At 32.2% G+C, this 20254-nt stretch overlaps 1 protein-coding gene and 1 long non-coding RNA gene across 9 annotated transcripts in view; one reads left to right on the top strand and one right to left on the bottom strand.

The window, feature by feature from the left end:
• Drat (Death resistor Adh domain containing target) overlaps nucleotides 1-19922 on the top strand; it is a 46637-nt gene extending 26715 nt beyond the window's left edge. For 7 of the 8 annotated variants that reach the window (XM_073991109.1, XM_073991111.1, XM_073991112.1 and 4 more), the window contains 2 exons: nucleotides 15642-16469; nucleotides 18390-19922. In XM_073991109.1, the coding sequence (XP_073847210.1) occupies nucleotides 15736-16469; nucleotides 18390-18807 (1152 nt within the window). In that variant the 5' untranslated portion in view covers nucleotides 15642-15735 and the 3' untranslated portion in view covers nucleotides 18808-19922. Of the gene's footprint in view, nucleotides 1-5780; nucleotides 6453-15641; nucleotides 16470-18389 lie in introns of those variants that run through there. The other variant, XM_073991106.1, reaches the window with a different exon arrangement.
• On the bottom strand, nucleotides 6285-8893 carry LOC141406078 (uncharacterized). Its single transcript, XR_012413311.1, has 3 exons — nucleotides 8685-8893; nucleotides 8465-8529; nucleotides 6285-8352 (listed from the first exon to the last, which is right to left on the bottom strand). It is a non-coding gene; the product is annotated as an uncharacterized lncRNA (long non-coding RNA).
• Nucleotides 19923-20254: the final 332 nt, after the last annotated feature.

The raw sequence follows: 20254 nt of genomic DNA on the forward strand, positions 1-20254 counted from the left end.
ATACTATGCCAACATTCCCAAGAAAAAACTTGACGGTGTTGCCATATTTTCGGAAAATATCCTAATTATAATAAAAAATGTACAAAAAGTGACCAATTTTTGCGATCATCAGAATAGGTTTGAATCAAATAAAATTGAAAAATTGTACTATAGAAGCAAATATTGCGCAGTTTTTTGGTTTAGTTTAGTAAAATGGAACATTCTGATAAATCCTACAACAAATTTGACCCGCTTTATTTGGAACGTGGGTTCAATTCTCAACATTGAAAAGTTACCAAGAACTTTCAGATAAAATCAAGAAATACTCAAACCAAAACGTTTTATAAATTTGCTTTAAATGACTTTTTGATTTCGTTAGATCTATTCTGAGCTTCGAAAATTGTCTGAAAGCAAATACCAAGTGTAGCCATATTATTAGGATCGATAAAATAGAAAGGTCATTGAAAATAGATGGTATTTTAGTTCAAGTTTCATTTTTTAACTATCCTTGCAGTACAAATTTGTGTGTTATCATGCTCATAAATCCACCATAGTTGACCACATGTATCATTAATGTTCGAAAATTGGTATGGAAGAATGTTTCTTCGACGACAATAAAGTAGAAAATTGTAATTCAGATTTAAGTCAAAGGGGCATGATATCGCCGACTTTTATAGTGCTGTATAACCTCAGTAGTCCATTCTTTTGTACTTATTCGTGTTTGTTTTATGCCTTGTGAACAGAAAAAAACTTTTTGAACTGACTATATAGGTATTACAGCACTATAACAGTCGGTGATATCATGCCCTTTTGTCTTAAATTTGAATTACAATTTTCTACTTTATTGTCGTCGATTAAACATTCTTCCAGACCAATTTTCGAACATTTATGATACATGTGGTCAACTATGGTGGATTTATGAGCATGATAACACATAAATTTGTACTGCAAGGATAGTTAAAAAATGAAACTTGAACTAAAATACCATCTATTTTCAATGACCTTTCTATTTTATCGATCCTAATAATATGGCTACACTTGGTATTTGCTTTCAGACAATTTTCGAAGCTCAGAATAGATCTAACGAAATCAAAAAGTCATTTAAAGCAAATTTATAAAACGTTTTGGTTTGAGTATTTCTTGATTTTATCTGAAAGTTCTTGGTAACTTTTCAATGTTGAGAATTGAACCCACGTTCCAAATAAAGCGGGTCAAATTTGTTGTAGGATTTATCAGAATGTTCCATTTTACTAAACTAAACCAAAAAACTGCGCAATATTTGCTTCTATAGTACAATTTTTCAATTTTATTTGATTCAAACCTATTCTGATGATCGCAAAAATTGGTCACTTTTTGTACATTTTTTATTATAATTAGGATATTTTCCGAAAATATGGCAACACCGTCAAGTTTTTTCTTGGGAATGTTGGCATAGTATAGGACTCTCAAAAACTAAATAGTATGGATCTGCAATACGAACACATCAGAAGATACCTTAACATATAAAAAGAAAAAAATTCAAACCTATTCAGATGACCGCTAGTATTTCTGTGTACGGATAATGGAAGTCACCACTAACCATGGGTACATTATAACAGGTTTACATAAGATCCTTTAAAAGGATCTATTGGACACGTACATATGTAATAAATTTGACAATTTAAATCCGCTCTACTTACTATATCCTGTCATACTTTTAGTTCGAATTGACCTTTGTTGCAAAAAAACAACTGCTTGCTGTAAAAATATTCCATTCCATGTTTAAATTACACACAATACAATTTATTTTTTATCCATTATATCGACCAGAATCAGTTGCTAACGTCTCATTTAGTAGTTTGTAGTGGATTTTTTTCAATTGTTTATAATTAAAAAACACAGCAACCACTTAAGCTTAAGTATTGTTATTGTTATTGTTTTTTTTTTTTTTTTTTTGTGTACTTGAAGCACATGTAATGAGTGCTAAAGATAAACAAAAACAAGTCCATCATAATTTCAATAATATTTACAATTTCTATTAACACAAAGATAAATTGAACCTTAGCACATTTCGTACAAATATTAGTTTAATAAAAATTTTGTTATTGAAAACAACATATTTTTATCATTATTCACTTGTAAACGGATGCCAATGAATTCCAAATACTAAAATGAGTTCCACATACAAAAAACTGTTAGAAATGTCAAAATATGTACATAACCACACTACATCTTCTTATAGTACGTTTAGATTTACGAAATCACTGGATTTCAATTCCATTTAGCATACGTCAAATAATCCCTCGAACGTGAATCCAATGGATTTTATTTGAAATGTAATAGGCAGCTAATATTATAGCTTTTTTATGAGGATTTATTTGAGGTATACGCAATGAAATTGATATTTGAAACCCAGTGGGTTTATTAAATCCGGTTATATGTAAACATGCTATAAGCTATCGAATTGACATTTGAAAACGAATGGATTTAGGAAATATAATGTATTAATAGACATTCAAAGATCTAAGTGGGATATGAGATGATGAACATCCGACCGAATTTCATATACCATCACTATCTACTAGAAATTCGTACCTTGGGTTTACCAAGGACAAGTTTTCCATCTTTAAATAATAATAGAAGATAGACACACATCAAAAGTTGGAATCAAGGCTTATACCCCGGTTACACTTAACCGGATTAACCCAATGGGTTTGGATTTCAAATGTCAATTCCATAACGCAAACGTTAAATAAATCCTCTCGAAGTGTGTTAATCCGGCAAACAACTCTAGTGTAACCGTACTGTAACACAAGGTCGGGAAAAAAGGCCACCTGATTAAATGTGTTGTCGAAAATGTTATTGTGTTTTAAAATACAAAGAAATTTAAACCAAAATAATGAGATTTTAATCACTAAGAACAAAAGTAGAACACATGTATTTTTATGAATACTATGAATACTACCGAGCGTATTTTATTTAAAGTTAAAAAAAATCAACTGTGACAGAACGCATAATATGTTTTGTATATACATATGTGTGTGTGTTTTGTATTTCGAAAACAAAAAGCAAAACAAAACATAAAATATATTTTTTATAAAAGCAAATTATTTGTTTCTACGAATGAAACAAATGTTATAGGTCATTTAGATATGACTTCATTAGCCGGATTTAGTGCATTATCAGGTTTTATTTGCTAAATCCGGTCAAAATCTACCAGATTTCCCATACAAAAATAAATCCTCGTATTGGGTGGATTTGTTTTAAATCCGGCATAAATCCTCGTATACAACTCTGTTTTTTGCAACATGTTGCTAGAAAATACAAAAGGTTGCAAGCTGGCACAAGAAAAAAGGTAGATGCATCGGAGATTGCTATTACAAAAATAATTTAAAATGTCAAAATTTGTAAACGGTGCGCAAAAATAAATTTGATTTGATATACAAAGTTGATTTTAATCAACCAAGACTAATATCTACGATGTCTTAACGATAAAATTATTTTTTTTTTTGCTCATTAGTTAGCATTAGTGGCATAATGTGCTAACATTTTCAATATTAAACAATATATTTGTAATTTGCCGTGTGTTTTTTGAGACGAATTCAATTTACAACAACTTCTTTTGACGTTTCAAATTCGATCAGATGGGCTGATGCATCTACCTTGGTAATTGGGCTATGAACAGAAATCAGCTGACTGCCATTTAAATCCTCCAAAATGTATATCTAAATGCAATGAGATCTGTACTGGATTTATTAAATCCTGTTGAGGATTTATGGCTAGTCTAAATGAGCTATTATAGCCCATTTAGATATGACTTCATTAGCCGGATTTAGCACATTATCAGGTTTTATTTGCTAAATCCAGCCAAAATCTACCAGATTTCTCATACAAAAATAAATCCTCCTATTGAGTGGATTTGTTTTAAATCTGGCATAAATCCTCGTATACAGCTCTGTTTTTTGCAACATGTTGCTAGAAAATACAAAAAGTTGCAAGCTGGCACAAGAAACAAGGTAGATGCATCCGTGAATTGCTACACTAAAAATCATTTAAAATGTAAACATTTGTAAACAAGACGAAAAAATTAAATTTGCGTTGATATACAACGTTGATTTTAATCAACCAGACGATGACTAAACGATAAAATAATTCTTTATTTTCTCATTAGTTAGCATTAGTAGCATAATGTGCTCACATTTTCAGTATTAAACAATAAATTTGTAATTTGAAGTATGTAATACGGACGTCTAAAAAGCGTTTTTGTGGTAGGTAGGTGAATAAGTTTTGTACGTCGCGTTGATAGGCATGGCAGTGAAATTGTGTTCCAGAACTAAAAAGTTTTTACAAATTTTACCACTTTTACACATTTTTTTACACAAAAGCGTCTTTTTACACTACATGTTTGGGCGAGTAAAAATATTAACTAATTGGCTGGTATGCCGACTTTGACATTTATTCCAGTTTTTTACATTTTTTCCATTTTTCCGTTCCCGCACATTTTAAATAAAGTTGTATAATGAGATATGCATGCAATAAATAAAAATAATTATCTTTAATTGAATACAATTCTTAAATGTGAAAGGCTGACATTTAAACATCAATTCCAGCAGGCATTGACGCGTATACTTATTGCCACAACTCATACGCCACGAGTTAAGGCCTCCGCCCATAGGGTCCGTTTAGTGACACTTTGTGACACGCGTTGTCCCAAAAAATTTAAATTAGTTTAATTTGTTAATTCCACTGATTATCTGTCAAATAAATGACGTATTTGTCTCATAATCGTGCATATTCAATCACCTGTTTAATTTTTTGTATTCGTTTTTATGGGGACACACCCTAATATACCCGGCAGTCACTATTATTTCTTCCTTATTGTAAAAACGATGCATACAATTTTCTTCGCATTAACCGCCTGTTCATGTATGTCGCACGGAAACCTGTACGAAAGGAAAGCAGTCGCTCGCTTCCGTCTAAAAATGCGTTCATGTATTTCGCAAACTATCGTGCGACTGCCGTTACGTATCCTATGCGAAATACTACTAATTTGAATGTACATTTGTACAACTATGTTCAATAAATGAGAGCCAAATGAGAAATGAAAACAAAATCCACATATACATACAAATATTGGAATATGTGTGATTTGTTTTGTTTGAAAAATAAAATGTGTCGGTATTTTGAATTATTTTATTTTATTGATTTCTTCAAAATAGTGAATGAAAACCCTATTAAAACGTGTCTATAAAATTTTTATTTTGTTTCAAGATTGTGTTGCATCAATTTGTTTTAAGATTTTCGGTGTTATTCGCGAGTTTACGTTCTACTCGGCAGCTACAAAGCAAGTGAGTGATTTTGACATTCTCTTTCTATAAGAGACAGCCCTTTCGAAATACATAAACCCAAATTTAATGGAAAAGTGTACGTTTACGTGTTATTTCGTATGGCTTGTCGGTCGCATAGATTTTCGTTTCGAAGGTGTTTACATGAACAGAAAATGATTTTTTTCCACTTCTGAAGCGCAAGAAACCTTTCGGTCGACATACATGAACAGGCTGTAAATACGCATGTAAATAATTATACATTTCCGCTTACTAATAATAAATTACAGATACACAGCCAATGATTGTTGTGCTTATTCAAGGGTATTATAAGATCTCCTTCCTACAGTGTGCTGTTGCATCTTTTTTTCAAATTTATTGCCTGTATCACACGACACTATTTTTATGAGTGTATTAAGTCGGTGTGTAAAATGTATGTATGTCAATAAAATTGTAGATATGTTTATTTTTTGGAACAAAACACATGGTTTGTTTTAGACTTTGTTTTGTTTTGAAAAAAAAAACGCACACCCCACATGCCATACATTCTAGATTAGGTTGTTGTTGTGCATAACGATTGAGTAGTTGATTAATTGTTATTATATTTTCACTCAATTTTAAGTGAGTGTTTGTGAATAATACTCACTCTAAGCTTGCGTGGCAGAGCAAGAGAAATAAAAAAAATAATTGTAGTATTCGTATTTAATCGAGTATTTTCTATGGCAGTATTTGTGTCTGCTACGCCGCAGTTAGTGTGTGTGAGTCCAGTTTTGTTTTGGAGAAAACTAAAACAAAAGACCACAGCTATGAACCACAAATGCTTAGTTGTGTTACAGCTACCTACCAAGCAAGTTAAATCTAAAAGTAAAACAAGTTACTATAGTGAATTGTGAATAAAAAATACTTACCAAAATCTATTAATATCACAAAGAAAGTTAAGAAATATAAAAAATAAAACAAAAAGATTTATGCAAAAATCAATATAATCGGTTTACAAGAATCAAACAAAGAAAATTTGCAATAAAAATTAAAAACAAATTTTATGTGTAAAACAACTTTGCATTGCAAAATTTATGAAAGAAATTAACATCTGATTAAAAAAAGTTTCTTAAACAAAGTCTGCAACAAAATGCCGGCTGAAATTTGTACACAACACTTTATTGCACCAAGGTAGGTTTTTGTGTTTTATAAATAAAAAAATATAAGAAAGCTATGAAACATTTACATAAAATAAGAATAAAAATCATTGCAAAGTATTCTAAAAAACGTGTAATTTTTTTGTATATTTTATAATTTTTTCTCAATTAGTGGCATTTATAAAGAAAGAAACGAATAGATAGATGAAAGAAAATATAAATTATTTGAAATTTTGCCTGTTAGGGCAAAGATCATTTTTAATGATTTTTATTAATTTTCTCGTTTTTCTATCTTATTCTTAAAAAAATATTATTTTTTAACATATTTTCGTACACTTCTTTTAACATTAAAAATGTAAATTAAAATGTGATTAATACATAAAAAACTTTTAATAGACTCAAAGTGGCGAAAAATGTTAAAATTCTTACCATGCAAATTAATTTTCAGACAATAATAAAAAAACACATCACATGTTTTATTAAAATCCGCTTCATCATTTTGAAAAGAAGAATAAATCATCTATACTTGATGATATTGTGCTAAAAACTTAAAACCAAGAATTAAAGTGTTAGGTCGGGACTTTTTGATACATCTGCTACCCACGCATATTCACACATATAGGTATATATTCGTATCTACAAATTAACCTATATAGTTACTTTCGTAAATTTATAACTGAAACTTATTTCTGCTACAATCAACTATATCGTCGACTCTACTCAACGCTGCTGCATTACCCACTCAATTATGATAGAATATCTAAATGTATAAATGTGTTTTTTTTATACTCATTCGCTGGCTGCACTTTTATGTTATCTAGACCTTTCCCAATAATGAGTGAATGATGGATGAATGAGTGACCTTACATTCCCATTAGAATATTGAAAATGTGTTTTTACAAAAATACACTCATACCTACATACATACTTCGAAATCTAGATTTTTTTGTTTATGTAAAGAAAATATCGAATGCATGAAAGGGGTAGTTGTATTTTCATGGTGAAATAAATTTTTATGCCAGCCGACCTTGGCATGAAATATTAACGCTTTATTATTTAGTTGATATATGGATATAATAATATTGAAATTTTTTGATTATATCATTAGAAGTGAGAACAATGATCTAAAACTCCCTTTAGCCTATACACTTATACGATTATTAAGTGCAATATCTCGATTTATTTGAAATATACACTAGAGTTTTTTGCCGGGTTAACCCACTTCGAGAGGATTTATTTGACGTTTGCGCTATGGAATTGACATTTGAAATCCAAACCCACTGGGTTATAGTACGTTTATACTTATAAATCCACACGATTTCTAATGTCAATGCCATAGTATATACGTCAAATAAATCGTAGTTCTAAATCCACTGGATTTTGTTTGACGTATATTGTATGGGATTGACAGTTTAAATCATAGTATTAGTTCATAGTCTAAAAGTTCATTTAGACTACGCTGGATTTAGCAATTATCTGGTTTTATTTGACATATGTTGTATGAAAATGACAACTTAAATCCACTGGATATGCTATGCTATCCAGCATAGTCTAAATAAGGCATATCAGGCGTTTTAATCCGGTTAAGTGTAACCGGGGTATAAAAATTGCAACTTTAATCCACTGAATTTTCTAAATCCAGCATTGTCTAAATGTACGTTAAATTGATAAATTTGCAGAAAATACTAGTTACCTAGGGATAACCTGGGAGGATCATGCAATGGAATCATAGTACTATAGTAATTGGTATTTTACCAATGGTTCAAAATCAGAATAATTTATTTTAACAGCTAAACCTAATTTACACTTCAACATAAAATCAGTATTTGGGCCAAATTCGTCATTTATTTGAAAGATATTCGATGGGATTGATAATTTAAAAAACGCATGTTTTATAAAACCTGTTTGATGTATGTAAATTGGGCTCTAGACTCCTTATGGGTACTTTACACGATATGTTTTTTACATATGAGTTGTCACTGCTCCCATATTAAATGTATATGCAAAGTGACAACTCATATGTAAAAAAGATACCGTGTAAAGTACCCATTATCAGCTGTTCTCAATGAAGGCAAATTTATATAAGTATGTGCATGAATTACAACAACTAACTAACAGTTTTATGGCCCCGGCACATACGATCCGTTGTGAGTCGCGTCACGCGTTAAAAACAACAACCACATGAAAAATGTGTAAGTGATGCCAAGTTTGTTCTTGAAGTTTTCATGTGGTTGTTGTAACGCAACGCTCAACGCGCCGTATGTGCCGGGTCTTTACAAAAACAACATTGTTTTTATTGAAAATTAATTGTCAAAGAAAATATTGAATAATAGGGTCGTTCAAAAATTTTTCAGAACTGTCGTAGGGCATTTTTATTACACGTTTAGGATGAAAAGCAGTATTTTATGGTAGCAAATTTCAAATTTCATGAGTAAACCCTATTACATTTTGAAAACTAAATTTACAAAAAAGTAAGAATACAGCTGATTGTCACTTCTACCTTCTATAAATATGCCTTGTTCTCGATGGCATGGTGTAATAATATAAGGTGTAAGTGACAATCATACGGTTTTTTTATAAACTGAATTGTCAGAATATATTAGGATCTAGGATATTCCAATATTTAATAAATAGACTTCCAATCTGTTCTATTCAGTGCCGCATAATAAATATTTGAAGTGTAGAATGTATCACTTTATGTATAGAGTAATTTCAATGTCAATTAAAATTAAATTTTAAATATTTTCATTTATTTTCTGTAAATGTTTCTGAACTATTTTGGAAAGACCCTAGTATTCAAATGTTGCCATTGACATTTAATTCCCATTAAACCATGTAGTTATTGTAATATTGTTAGTTGTTGTAATTCATGCAAACACCTTACTTCTTACACCATGCTCGTTGGTGTACCATGATGCAATTACAAGGTGACCCTGTAAGCCCAGCTGATGTCTTATTTTGCTGTCAAAATATATTTTTCTTTTGAAAAATAATACATATATTTTAGTTCAATCAAAAATATTCTTGTCCAACTTCTTAATTTGTATTCTTCCAATAATATTTCGTAGTTTGGTTCTTTTTGGTGCATTCCTCGCTGCAAAAACTATTGACATTAAAGGAAAACTGAATCCCTAAACACATCCAACGATTGAGTAAAGTTTTGAGCCATTTCTGGTAGAAGAATAAAGAAAAATTGAAACTGCACTTGTCTTTGATTCATCTACCAGAAATGAAACAAAACTTAACTGAAACGTTGGATGTGTTTAGGGCTTTAGTTGGGCGTCATTTCTGATAAAAGAATAAAATAAAAAGGGCAACATAGTTAGAATTTCTCTTTATTTTTTAATCAGAAATGACGCCCAACTTTCTGGGTGACCTTGCTAAATGAACCTTGTGGTGTACCTATCTATTGTCCCAATTGGACTATGGAAATATTTATTCTTTTACCAAAAATGTCTTAAGTAAAAGTGTCATGCTGCTTATACGAGTATGCATGTCTGCTTTTGGATGTGATGCTCATTGGAAGCAATGGATACGTTTGTAATAATTGTATGCAATAATATTGACAATTTAAATCCAGTAGATTTACTAAATTTAGTATAATATAAACGAACTATAACGTAAACGTTCATATATGGGTTTATAAACAAATTCTACACCTCGGTCTTTATCTAATTTTGATACTATTGGTATATTCCTTTACTTTTGAAAATGGTAAAACCGGCAAAAGTAGTAAAAGTTGTAAACATTTCCCATATAAATTGTATGGTGTCAGAAGTAAAGGAACGCTTTTCGAGTAAAAAGTGGTAAAACTTGAAGATTCTTGCACGTAAAGGAACAGAGCTTATTTTTTTTTATTTTTTATAATATACACATCTGGCTTGCGAGTTTATGTGCATCTAAATAAATACGTAGTACCTTTTTAATGTAATTAACCTTAGCCTCATAAAGAGTCGAGCTAATTACAATAACTGCTACATTGGAATATGCCGTCATTTGTTAGCAAGTGGTGAAAGTGAAACTAATTGTAATGCCAAATGTTATTATAGTGTATACAAATTACGAAACAACAAAAAAAGAACAATGCAATTTTCTGAGATTTACACGTGGGGATATCGAATCAAATGCAATTTGCAAGCATTTATCTGATACAGCGTACAAAATTATTGTTTTCTTATTTGTCATTTATTACAACACAACTCATAAAGTAATATTATTGAATTATACATATGTACATATTTTTACATTTGTACTGAGTAATTCAATAATAAAGGCCTTGGTACATGGTACAATAATGTATAGATAGGCCACAGCTAACAGCTGATTAAAATTTTTTTATTATGGCGTATTCTGTCAAAAACAGGTTTGAAATTTTTACTGTTGTTGACATTACGCAATAATAAATGTAGATGCATCGACGAATTGTTCCATCAGGACAAAAGAATAAAGACCTCGGCACATACGGTGCGTTGAGTGTCGCGTTACAACAACCACATGAAAAAAGTGTAAGTGATGCCAAGTTTTTTGAAAAAACAACAATACTACTGGCGCATTAAAGTTAAACATAATTTAACTTTTTTGCGACAACACGTGTCACAAAGTGTCACTAAATCGACCGTATGTGCTGAGCGCTTAAGCGTTATCTAATAAAGCTCCATAGATACCTATTGCTTAAATTAGTTTGATACTATTAAATAATTTCTTATTTTTTTTATTAATTTATAATGTTAATCTATGTCTAAACAATTACATGAAAACGATATCGAAATGCCCTGTCCGCCGAGATTAGATAAAAAGTGAAGGTTAATTTATTTGGATTTTATAGACAACTACGATATATGTAAACCCTTTGAATATCATAATAATTAATGAGACAAAGTTCATGACTTCAGAAAATAGACAAATTTATTATTAATTAATTGAAGTCATTAAATAATTCAATCACTGGGTATTTATGACAGAATTTCACATGGAGATAAAACAAAGTGTGTTAAGATTTCTAAAATGACTTTCATTTTATTATAATTGTTATTTATAATTAGACTGCGGAATCCTATGCAAATGCATAAATGGTTAGGATGGTCGTAGAGAAAATCTGATTAGACAGAAACTCGTTTTATTACAAAATAAAACGAATTAGGCCCAGAAATTTTTGCATATTTTGCATATTCTGCATATCGTGCATATTTTGACATATTTGTACATATCTGCATAAAAAGAGCATATGCAAAACCATATGCACAAATATATTCAAGGATTTGTGGTCTAAATATCCTACCAAAATGGCTGAAATTTGGTATTAAGTCTTCGTTAGGGGTATGAAACTATACAACTGAAATCTGTCCGCATAGGTCCACGTCTTCATATAGGCCCCATAGAACGGTACCTACCGATATTCGGTATTTTGAAAGTTGTAGCTTCAATATCCCACCGAAATGACTGAAAATTGGTATTTAGTCTTCGTTGGGGGTATAAAACACTCCACCTGAAATTTGTCGGCATAGGTCCACGTCTTCATATAGCCCCCATAGAATGGGACCTCCCGATTTTCGGTATTTTGAAGGTTGTGGCCTCAATATCCCACCGAAATGACTAAAATTTGGTATTTGGGTTTCGTTGGGGGTATAAAACTTCCCACCAGAAATTTCTCGGTATAGGTCCACGTCTTCATATAGCCCCCATAGAACGGTACCTACCGATATTCCGTATTTTGAAAATTGTAGCCTTAATATCCCACCGAAATGACTGAAAATTGATATTTAGTCTTCGTTGTGGGTATAAAACTTTCCACTTGAAATTTGTCGGTATAGGTCCACGCCTTCATATAGCCCCCATAGAACGGTACCTCCCGATTTTCGGAATTTTGAAGGTTGTGGTCTTAATATTACACCGAAATGGCTGAAATTTAGTACTTAGTCTTCATTTGCAGTATTAAACTTTCTCTCAGATTTTTTTCGGTATAGGTCCACGTCTTCATATAGCCCGCATAGAACGGTACCTCAGGATTTCTGGTATTTTGAAGGATGTGCCCTCAATATCCACCCGAAATGGCTGAAATTCGGTCTTAAGTCTTCGCTGGGGGTATAAAACTTTCCAACTGAAATTTATCGGTATTGGTCCACGTCTTCATATAGCCCCCATAGAACGGTACCTCCCGATTTCTGGTATATTGAAGGATGTGCCCTCAATATCACTCCAAAAAGGCTGAAATTCCGTATTAAGTCTTCGTTGGGGGTATACAACTTTCCACCTAAAATTTGTCGGCTTAAGTTCAGGCCTTCATATAGCCCCCATAGAACGATACCTCCCGATTTTCGGTATTTTGAAGGTTGTGGCTGTGGTTATACATTTCTCTATTTTATTGACTTGTCTGAAGAGAATTTTAAACAGAAAAATTGTGCACATAGACATTTTTGTACCTATTATTGAAAAATTTGTTGCATAAGAAAATATGTAAAATGCATAAATTTTGCATATGCAAAAATTTATGCATTTTGCATAATTTTGCATATGTCATATGTTTCGATTGCAATGTAATCAGAAGCCAAAAATATGCCCAGTCCCAAAATTTGACATGAATCGGACCAAAAATAGGGGTTGCATAAAATTCCGCTGTCTATTTATAATTCAAAAGATTGTTATTTTTTGCTGCTTTTGTTTCTTTATTCAATTGCTTATAAATATGGATTGCATTAGCAAATTCTGCTAGGTAACAGACAAAACAATCAATTGTTACTGCTGCCGGGCAATTTTATTCTATAAAAAATTAAAAATTCTTGACAGAAACAGACGTTTTTTGTTTCCCATTATTATTGTTGTTTTGATGAAACTAATAGAATTCATGTTCGGATAAACAACTCACATATGGTGGATTAATTGATTGCGCATGCGCAAAGTTTAAGTAAACAACAACAGACGATTGTCTTGTATCAGCAACGTGCCGCTGAAAGCACAGATGACGTCAATTGTTTACTCTTATTTCTCATTCTGTTTATGGACAATACTAATAAATAAACAAGTGATATTTTTCTCTAAGAATAAATAATTTGAAATTGTAACAGATAAAGGAAGTACCTATAAAGTACTACTTAAGTGTCACAATAAGGAAAACACTTGTTGTGAATATCTAAATGGAATTATCAACAAAAAGAAAAAAAATAAAAACAAAACATTCTAGACACCATGCCCACCTTATATGATATGCCATAAATATGGAACGTGATAACAAATTTTATTATATTATGATGATAAACAAATTAAGTATTCTTTTTTCGAGTAGCATCTTGAAAATAGCTCTTATCTAATTTAAATATTTGTTTAATTTTTGTAGTAAACTGGAGTATTTTTATTTAACATTCTTTTGTGTCATAGGGTAAACAATACATAGAGAAGGTTACTCTGAAGAAAATGAAAGTAAAAGTGAGATAAAGAAATCAGTTTGAGAAAAATAGGAACATGAATTGAAGGACGCACATGAATGATAATGGCGTATATTACGCAGCATTTCGAATACATCCAGAAATAACTTACGGAAAAAATATATTCTTTAAAAAAGGATTTACACCAAACAGATTTTAGTAACGCGCCTCATTTGTGTTGCCATCCATTGAATATCTGGTAAATAAATGACGTATTCTTCCCAAAAAACTTGTCTAAAGGCCTGGGTACATAAGCTGCTTTGCCTGGTTGCCTTGCTTACCTGCTTCATTTCTGACATAATAAAAAAAAGAATAAAGAGGGCCGAGCAAATTTCGAACTGGGTTGTCCTTTTCTTTTTTATTCTTTTTAGAAGTAAGCAAGGTAAGCAGGCAAGGCAGCTTATGTACGCAGGCCTTAAGGGCCATTATAAATAAGGCTTCTACTAACTTTACATTTACGAAATCCACTCGATTTCAACTGTTGATTCCATTGATTAAACGTCAAATGAAATCCAATGGATTGCAGATGAGATTTCATTTGATATATACGCAAAGGAATTGACAATTGAAATCGAGTGGATTTCGTAAATGTAAACTTAGTATTCCTTAACTAGGCGTTTACACCAGCTTTCGGCTGTCTCCCAACTGTCCATAATTTTTCACAGACAGTCGGGTTACATATTTTTGATATTTTTGTAAAAATAAGTGAGATAATAATTGAAATTGGTTGAAAATAAAAGAGCAAAAACAAAAAGAAATCGACTATTTTCATTCATAATTTTACAACTGTATTTGCATTTGTCTGGACGCCTACGTCACACAGGCAAGTTTTGGGTTTTTGACAATCAATACATGTACTCAACTGTCCTGTCATGTGTAAACGCAGGGTAAGGCTCGGCACACACATGGAATTCTCGCTTAAATCAGCAGCTGTAAAGGTAGAAATACAATGACTTTTGTTGCTTGCTTCACGCTCAATAATCATGTAAATGAATAAAGGCCAGATACTACCTGATTAAAATGCGATCCTGCATTTCTTTATTCTTTTACACAAATTTAGGCTTGGGTAAGCATGAATTTATCATTGTGTTCTCACCTTAAATGCCAAAACTCAATGGATTGCTTTATTTCTGGTAAAAGAACGAACTAGGTTGCCCTTTGTAATTATTCTTTTACTTGAAATGACGCAAAACCAAGAAACGAGCTGATTGAGTAAAGGTAGAAACACAATCAGCCTGTTGCTTGCTTTGCTAATGTAAAAGAATAAATGAAAAAAGCAACCTAATTAAAATTCGTCTTGGCCATTCTTTATTATTTTACCCGAAATGAAGCCACGCAAGCAAAAAAATCCATTGTGTTTCTACCTTAAACTTGGGCGCCATTTCTGATAAAAGAATAAAAAAGCAAGGGCAAAATAGATCGAATCTATCTTTATTCTTTCAGAATAATGAATTGCCCCCGTTGATGATTTTAACAGGGATATACCGCCGTTGATCGGTCATCATTGCCTCTGGCTGTTGACTGTGAGAGGCTATGGATTCGTGTCCAACTTCCTTTATTCCCATTTTTGGTCTGTTCCAGAACTGCAAGAATCAACTAATTTTTACCATTTTTTTCGATAACATAAAGGAAAAATTTTTATCGTGGTAAAAAATAGTATCTTCTTGCAGGTTCTGAAACAAGCTTTTATGTTTTATTATTATTATATTTATATTTTTATTTATTTATGTACATTCATAAACATATATTTTATATGAAAAAATGGAAACTTACTGAATTCACCTTTCTTGTTTTTCCTCTTACAGAGCTACAGCTCCTTTGGCCACAGCAAACGTAAACTACTCGGGTATCGATAGTCCCATATCTTCATCACCCAGCGATAGCAACACATCATACAACATGAACAAACTATGCCGTCAAGTGTCAATTGAATCACCTGGTCCACAGGTTAGAAATTGTGTTTTCAATTTCTTTGTACCCATTGAAGATACACCGCCAATGGGTGCACGCATCAAAATCGTATGTGCCGGTGCCTGTTATCGTCGACGTGATCGTTCAGCATCAATAACTAGCATGTCATCTGTATCCTCCGATTTAAGTGATTATTGCCCCCCACCACCAGCAGCACAAACATCACCGGCTCATGCCGGCATTCGGGAAGGTTCCTTTTTCCCAGGTTTTGAAGTTGCTGGCGTCATTGAGTCATTGGGCAGTGGTATAAATGATACAAATAATTGTGGTCTTCACATTGGTCAACGTGTCATCGTCTATCCATTTGATGAAGCACCAGCTGGTTATGCCGAACTATTGGTTGTTCCTGATTTAAAATATGTTGTACCCATACCAGATAGTTTGCCACTTTGTGTGGGTGCCATGTTGCCCACAGGTGCTCTACTAGCCATGAATGCTGTATTGAAGGCGGAAGAAGTTGTCAGGGAATTGTTAAAGAAACGTACACCCGAAGATGCGAATAAAAAGTGTAGGCTATTGATTGTCGGTACAGGTGGTTTGGCTTTGTGGGCTGTACGTATCGCATCATATTATTATGCCTCAACTGGAGCAGACAAACATATTAATATAACAGTGGCCAGTTTACGTGATGAGGGCTTCCGTTTGGCTACCGAAATTGAAAAGTAAGTATTGAAAAATAAAACCAAACGACAAATGTATACATTTTGGGACGAAAAAAAAACGATTAAAAGCCTGGGTGCATAAGCTGCCTTGCCTGCTTACCTTGCTTACTTCTGATAAAAGAATAAAAAAGAAAAGGGCAACCCAGTTCGAAATTTCCTCGGCCTTCTTTATTCTTTTATTTTTATTATGTAAAAAATGAAGCAGGCAGAGCAGCTTATGTACGCAGGCCTTTAAAGGGGTGAGTACATAAGCTGCCTCGCCTGCTTGCCTTGCTTCTCTGCTTCATTTCTGACATAACAGAAATAAATTTATAAAGAAGGCCGAGCCTATTTCTAACTAGGTTGCCCTTTTCTTTTTTATTTATTCTTTTAACGCAAGCAAGGTAAGCTGTCGAGGTTTCTTATGTACCCAGGCCTTAAGGGCCGAAACTCAATCAGCTCCTTCCTTGCTTTCTTTGCTTAGCTGTAGTAAAAGAATAAATGAAAAAAGCAACCTATTTCGATTTCGTCTCAGCTGTTCTTTATTCATCTACCAGAAATTAAGCCACGCAAGCAAGAAAACTCCATGTATTTCTACCATATGCCCTAAACACATCCAACGTTTGAGTAAAGTTTTGTGTCATTTCTGGTAGATGAATAAAAGACAAAGTGCTGCCAAGTTTCAATTTTTCTTCATTCTTCTACTAGAAATGACACACAACTTTACTCAAACGCTGGATGTGTTTTCAGCTTTAATGGACCAAATACATACGGTCAGTTGTGCGACGCGTTGCGCGTTGAAAACAACAACCACATGAAAAATGTGTAAGTGATGCCAAGTTTGTTCTTGAAGTTTTCATGTGATTGTTGTAACGCAACGCCCAACGCGCCGTATGTGCAGCGGCCTCAAGGCTGTAATAGAAGTTCGCGATTATTGGCATCAAATTAGCAAAAAATCTTACCAAAATTATTTCTCAAAGGAATTTTTCCTTATAAACAAATCTGTTAAGGCTAACGGCTGGTTTACATTAAGACTTTTTGCCGAGTTAAGCTCCTCTATGAGGATTTATTTGAAATTACGCCTAACTTTACTGAAACGTTGGATGTGTTTTCGGCAAAGCTTCACTCAAACGTTTGATGTATTTCAGCTTTAGATAAAATTATAAAAGACAAATTGCAGTTTGCAAACAATGAATTTTTCTTAACTCTTCTACCAGAAATGATGCACAACATAAACGTTGGATGTGTTTTCGGCTTTATGTGGAGATTTCAAATGACAATTCCATTGCGTATACATCAAATAAATAATCATAATGAAGGATAACCCTGCAAAAAGTTCTAATATGTATGGTGTTTAAGTTTTTTGAGGTAAAAGATTAAAGAAGTGTCCCTTAAGGCTTAGATACAAAGGCAGAATGTAATTCTCGGGTTAGTCATCTTTCGGCTTCAAATGATTATCCTCCAATGATACGTTTTATACCGACTTTGCTTCGTCAATTCACTCAAGAATAGAATTGATCATTTCTCTCCAATTGTTGGAAAATTCTGTAAAAACAGCCTTAATGTGCGAACAGAATGAGAAATTCACGCTTAACCAAGCCTCAATTTATGTATAAGAATAAAGAAATGCAAGATCGCATTTTAATTAGGTAGTACTTGGCCTTTATGAAATTGAGCGTGAAGCAAGCAACAAAGTTCAGTGTATTTTAACCATTAAGGTGAGAACACAATGAGAAATTCATGCTTATCCAAGCCTGAATAAAGGAATAAATAAATACAAAATCGCATTTGAATTAGGTAGTACCTGGTCCTTATTCATTTACTTGAAATTGAGCGTGAAGCAAGCAACAAAGGTCTTGTGTTTCTACCTTTAGTCCGTGATTTTTTAAAACATTCATCTATCTTGCAACTAATTTTATTTATCTCTTTTTCTCTTTCCAGTGTCAGTGTTGTCCAATGGAACGAATGTCTATATGAACCCCAACTAATTGAACGCACAAAAGATGTTTGTGGTGGCAATGTTGATGTTGTCATTGATTTTGGCACAACCTCACGTTCTCTACATCGTTCAATGCATTGCCTTGGCAAGGGTGGTGTTGTCTTGATCAGTGATGAAGTTGCTGAAAAGCTTATGCCCAAGTTTGCACGCCTCTCTGTCGAGTATCAACAGGAAATTATTGCCATTAACAGTGGCTCCGTGGAACAACTGAAAGAATTGGTGAAAATGGTTGCCGATAAGAAAATCGAACCCCCACCACATTCAGTATTCCCCTGTGAACAGGCAGCTGAAGTTATACAGAAATTGTGCAGCTCTGAGATACCAGGACGTGCCATTCTACGTTTCCATGATATTGAATAATTTCTACACACATAGGAGTCATATATGTAGGATTCTCATCTCACTCATTATATAGTGGGCGAATTTCAAGTATTCAAAATTAACAGAATTAAGAAAAATTTTTAACATTGCAAAAAAATGGTTTTTCAGAAATTGTAGACTGGAAAACAAGACGAAACACATACAAACAACAAAGTCTTTGATAACAACAAAAACCTCTCTCTCATTAGATAAGGAAACTAAAAAAAAGAAACCAAAAAACATGCAAGGATCATCAAAACTCCCTTAAACAAACTTACATACATAAATGTCTATTTAACTGTTGATATTTGCGTCGAAAGTATGTAGTGAAAATGGTGTGGTAGGAATGGTGACAAGAATCATAAAATTGCGCTACATTCACCATTATTTTGATTCTCAAGCGAAGCATACCATCCACATAGCAACAACCAAACTATCTACATATGTACATCTTAAATGATAGGTTTTCATTGTATTAATATTTAAGACTTGAAATGATCTGAAAACAAATGTTAATTACTATTATTTTTTGTTTAGTTAAGTTTAAACCCATACTTACATATAAACGCATATGTATCCTATATTAGATTATTAATTTAAAGTATTTTTGACAAATTTTACTTTGATTTATACATTGGCGTTTTTAGTTGTAAAAAGAAAATTATTTTAAGCATTTCCTTCACCACCCCCAACCCAGTGTATTTATTATTTGAATGCAATATTTAGTTTTTAATTCGTATTTTTTAGTTTTAGTTTTTTACAAAAAATATACAAAACAATAAAACAACATCAACAACATATGGAAGCATATAATGTTTTTCTTTTTCAATTTTTTAACAGTTATATTTACCAATAATTAAACAGACAACCTGTAAACATAAAAACAATGCAAATTAAAAAAAGTAATGAAATGTTAAATTGCTTAATTATAAATTTATAATGTTATATTTCACTTTGCTTAGAAATCACTGATCGATCAAATGATCCTTACAAAAAAAGAGAAAGTAAAAAAACAAGGAGAAAAATAAAAGCCGTAATAAAAAAGTAATTAAAAAAACAATAACAACATATTTAAGTTATTAACAAAATAAAATCAAATTATAAACGAATATAAATTGCTTTTGTTTCATTTTTTTAAAGATGTTTACGATATTCAGTTTTTAAATAACCGTTTAAAAATAACCGGATTTAATAAATCCACTTGATTTCAAATGTCAATTCCATTACGTATACGTCAAATAAATCCTCATAAAAAGGGTTAACCAGGCAAAAAGCTCTAAAGGCAGAAACACAATGAAATACGCCGCTTTTCCACGCTCAGTTTCATGTAAAAGACTAAAGGCCAAGTACTACCTAATTCAAATGAATTAGGCAGTATTTGAATTAGGTAGTACTTGGCCTTTAATCTTTTACATGAAACTGAGCGTGAAAAAAGCGGCGTATTTCA

The sequence above is a fragment of the Musca autumnalis genome, unplaced genomic scaffold (genome assembly GCF_047663935.1).
Source record: "Musca autumnalis isolate F117 unplaced genomic scaffold, ASM4766393v1 scaffold_5, whole genome shotgun sequence".
Classification (NCBI taxonomy): domain Eukaryota; kingdom Metazoa; phylum Arthropoda; class Insecta; order Diptera; family Muscidae; genus Musca; species Musca autumnalis.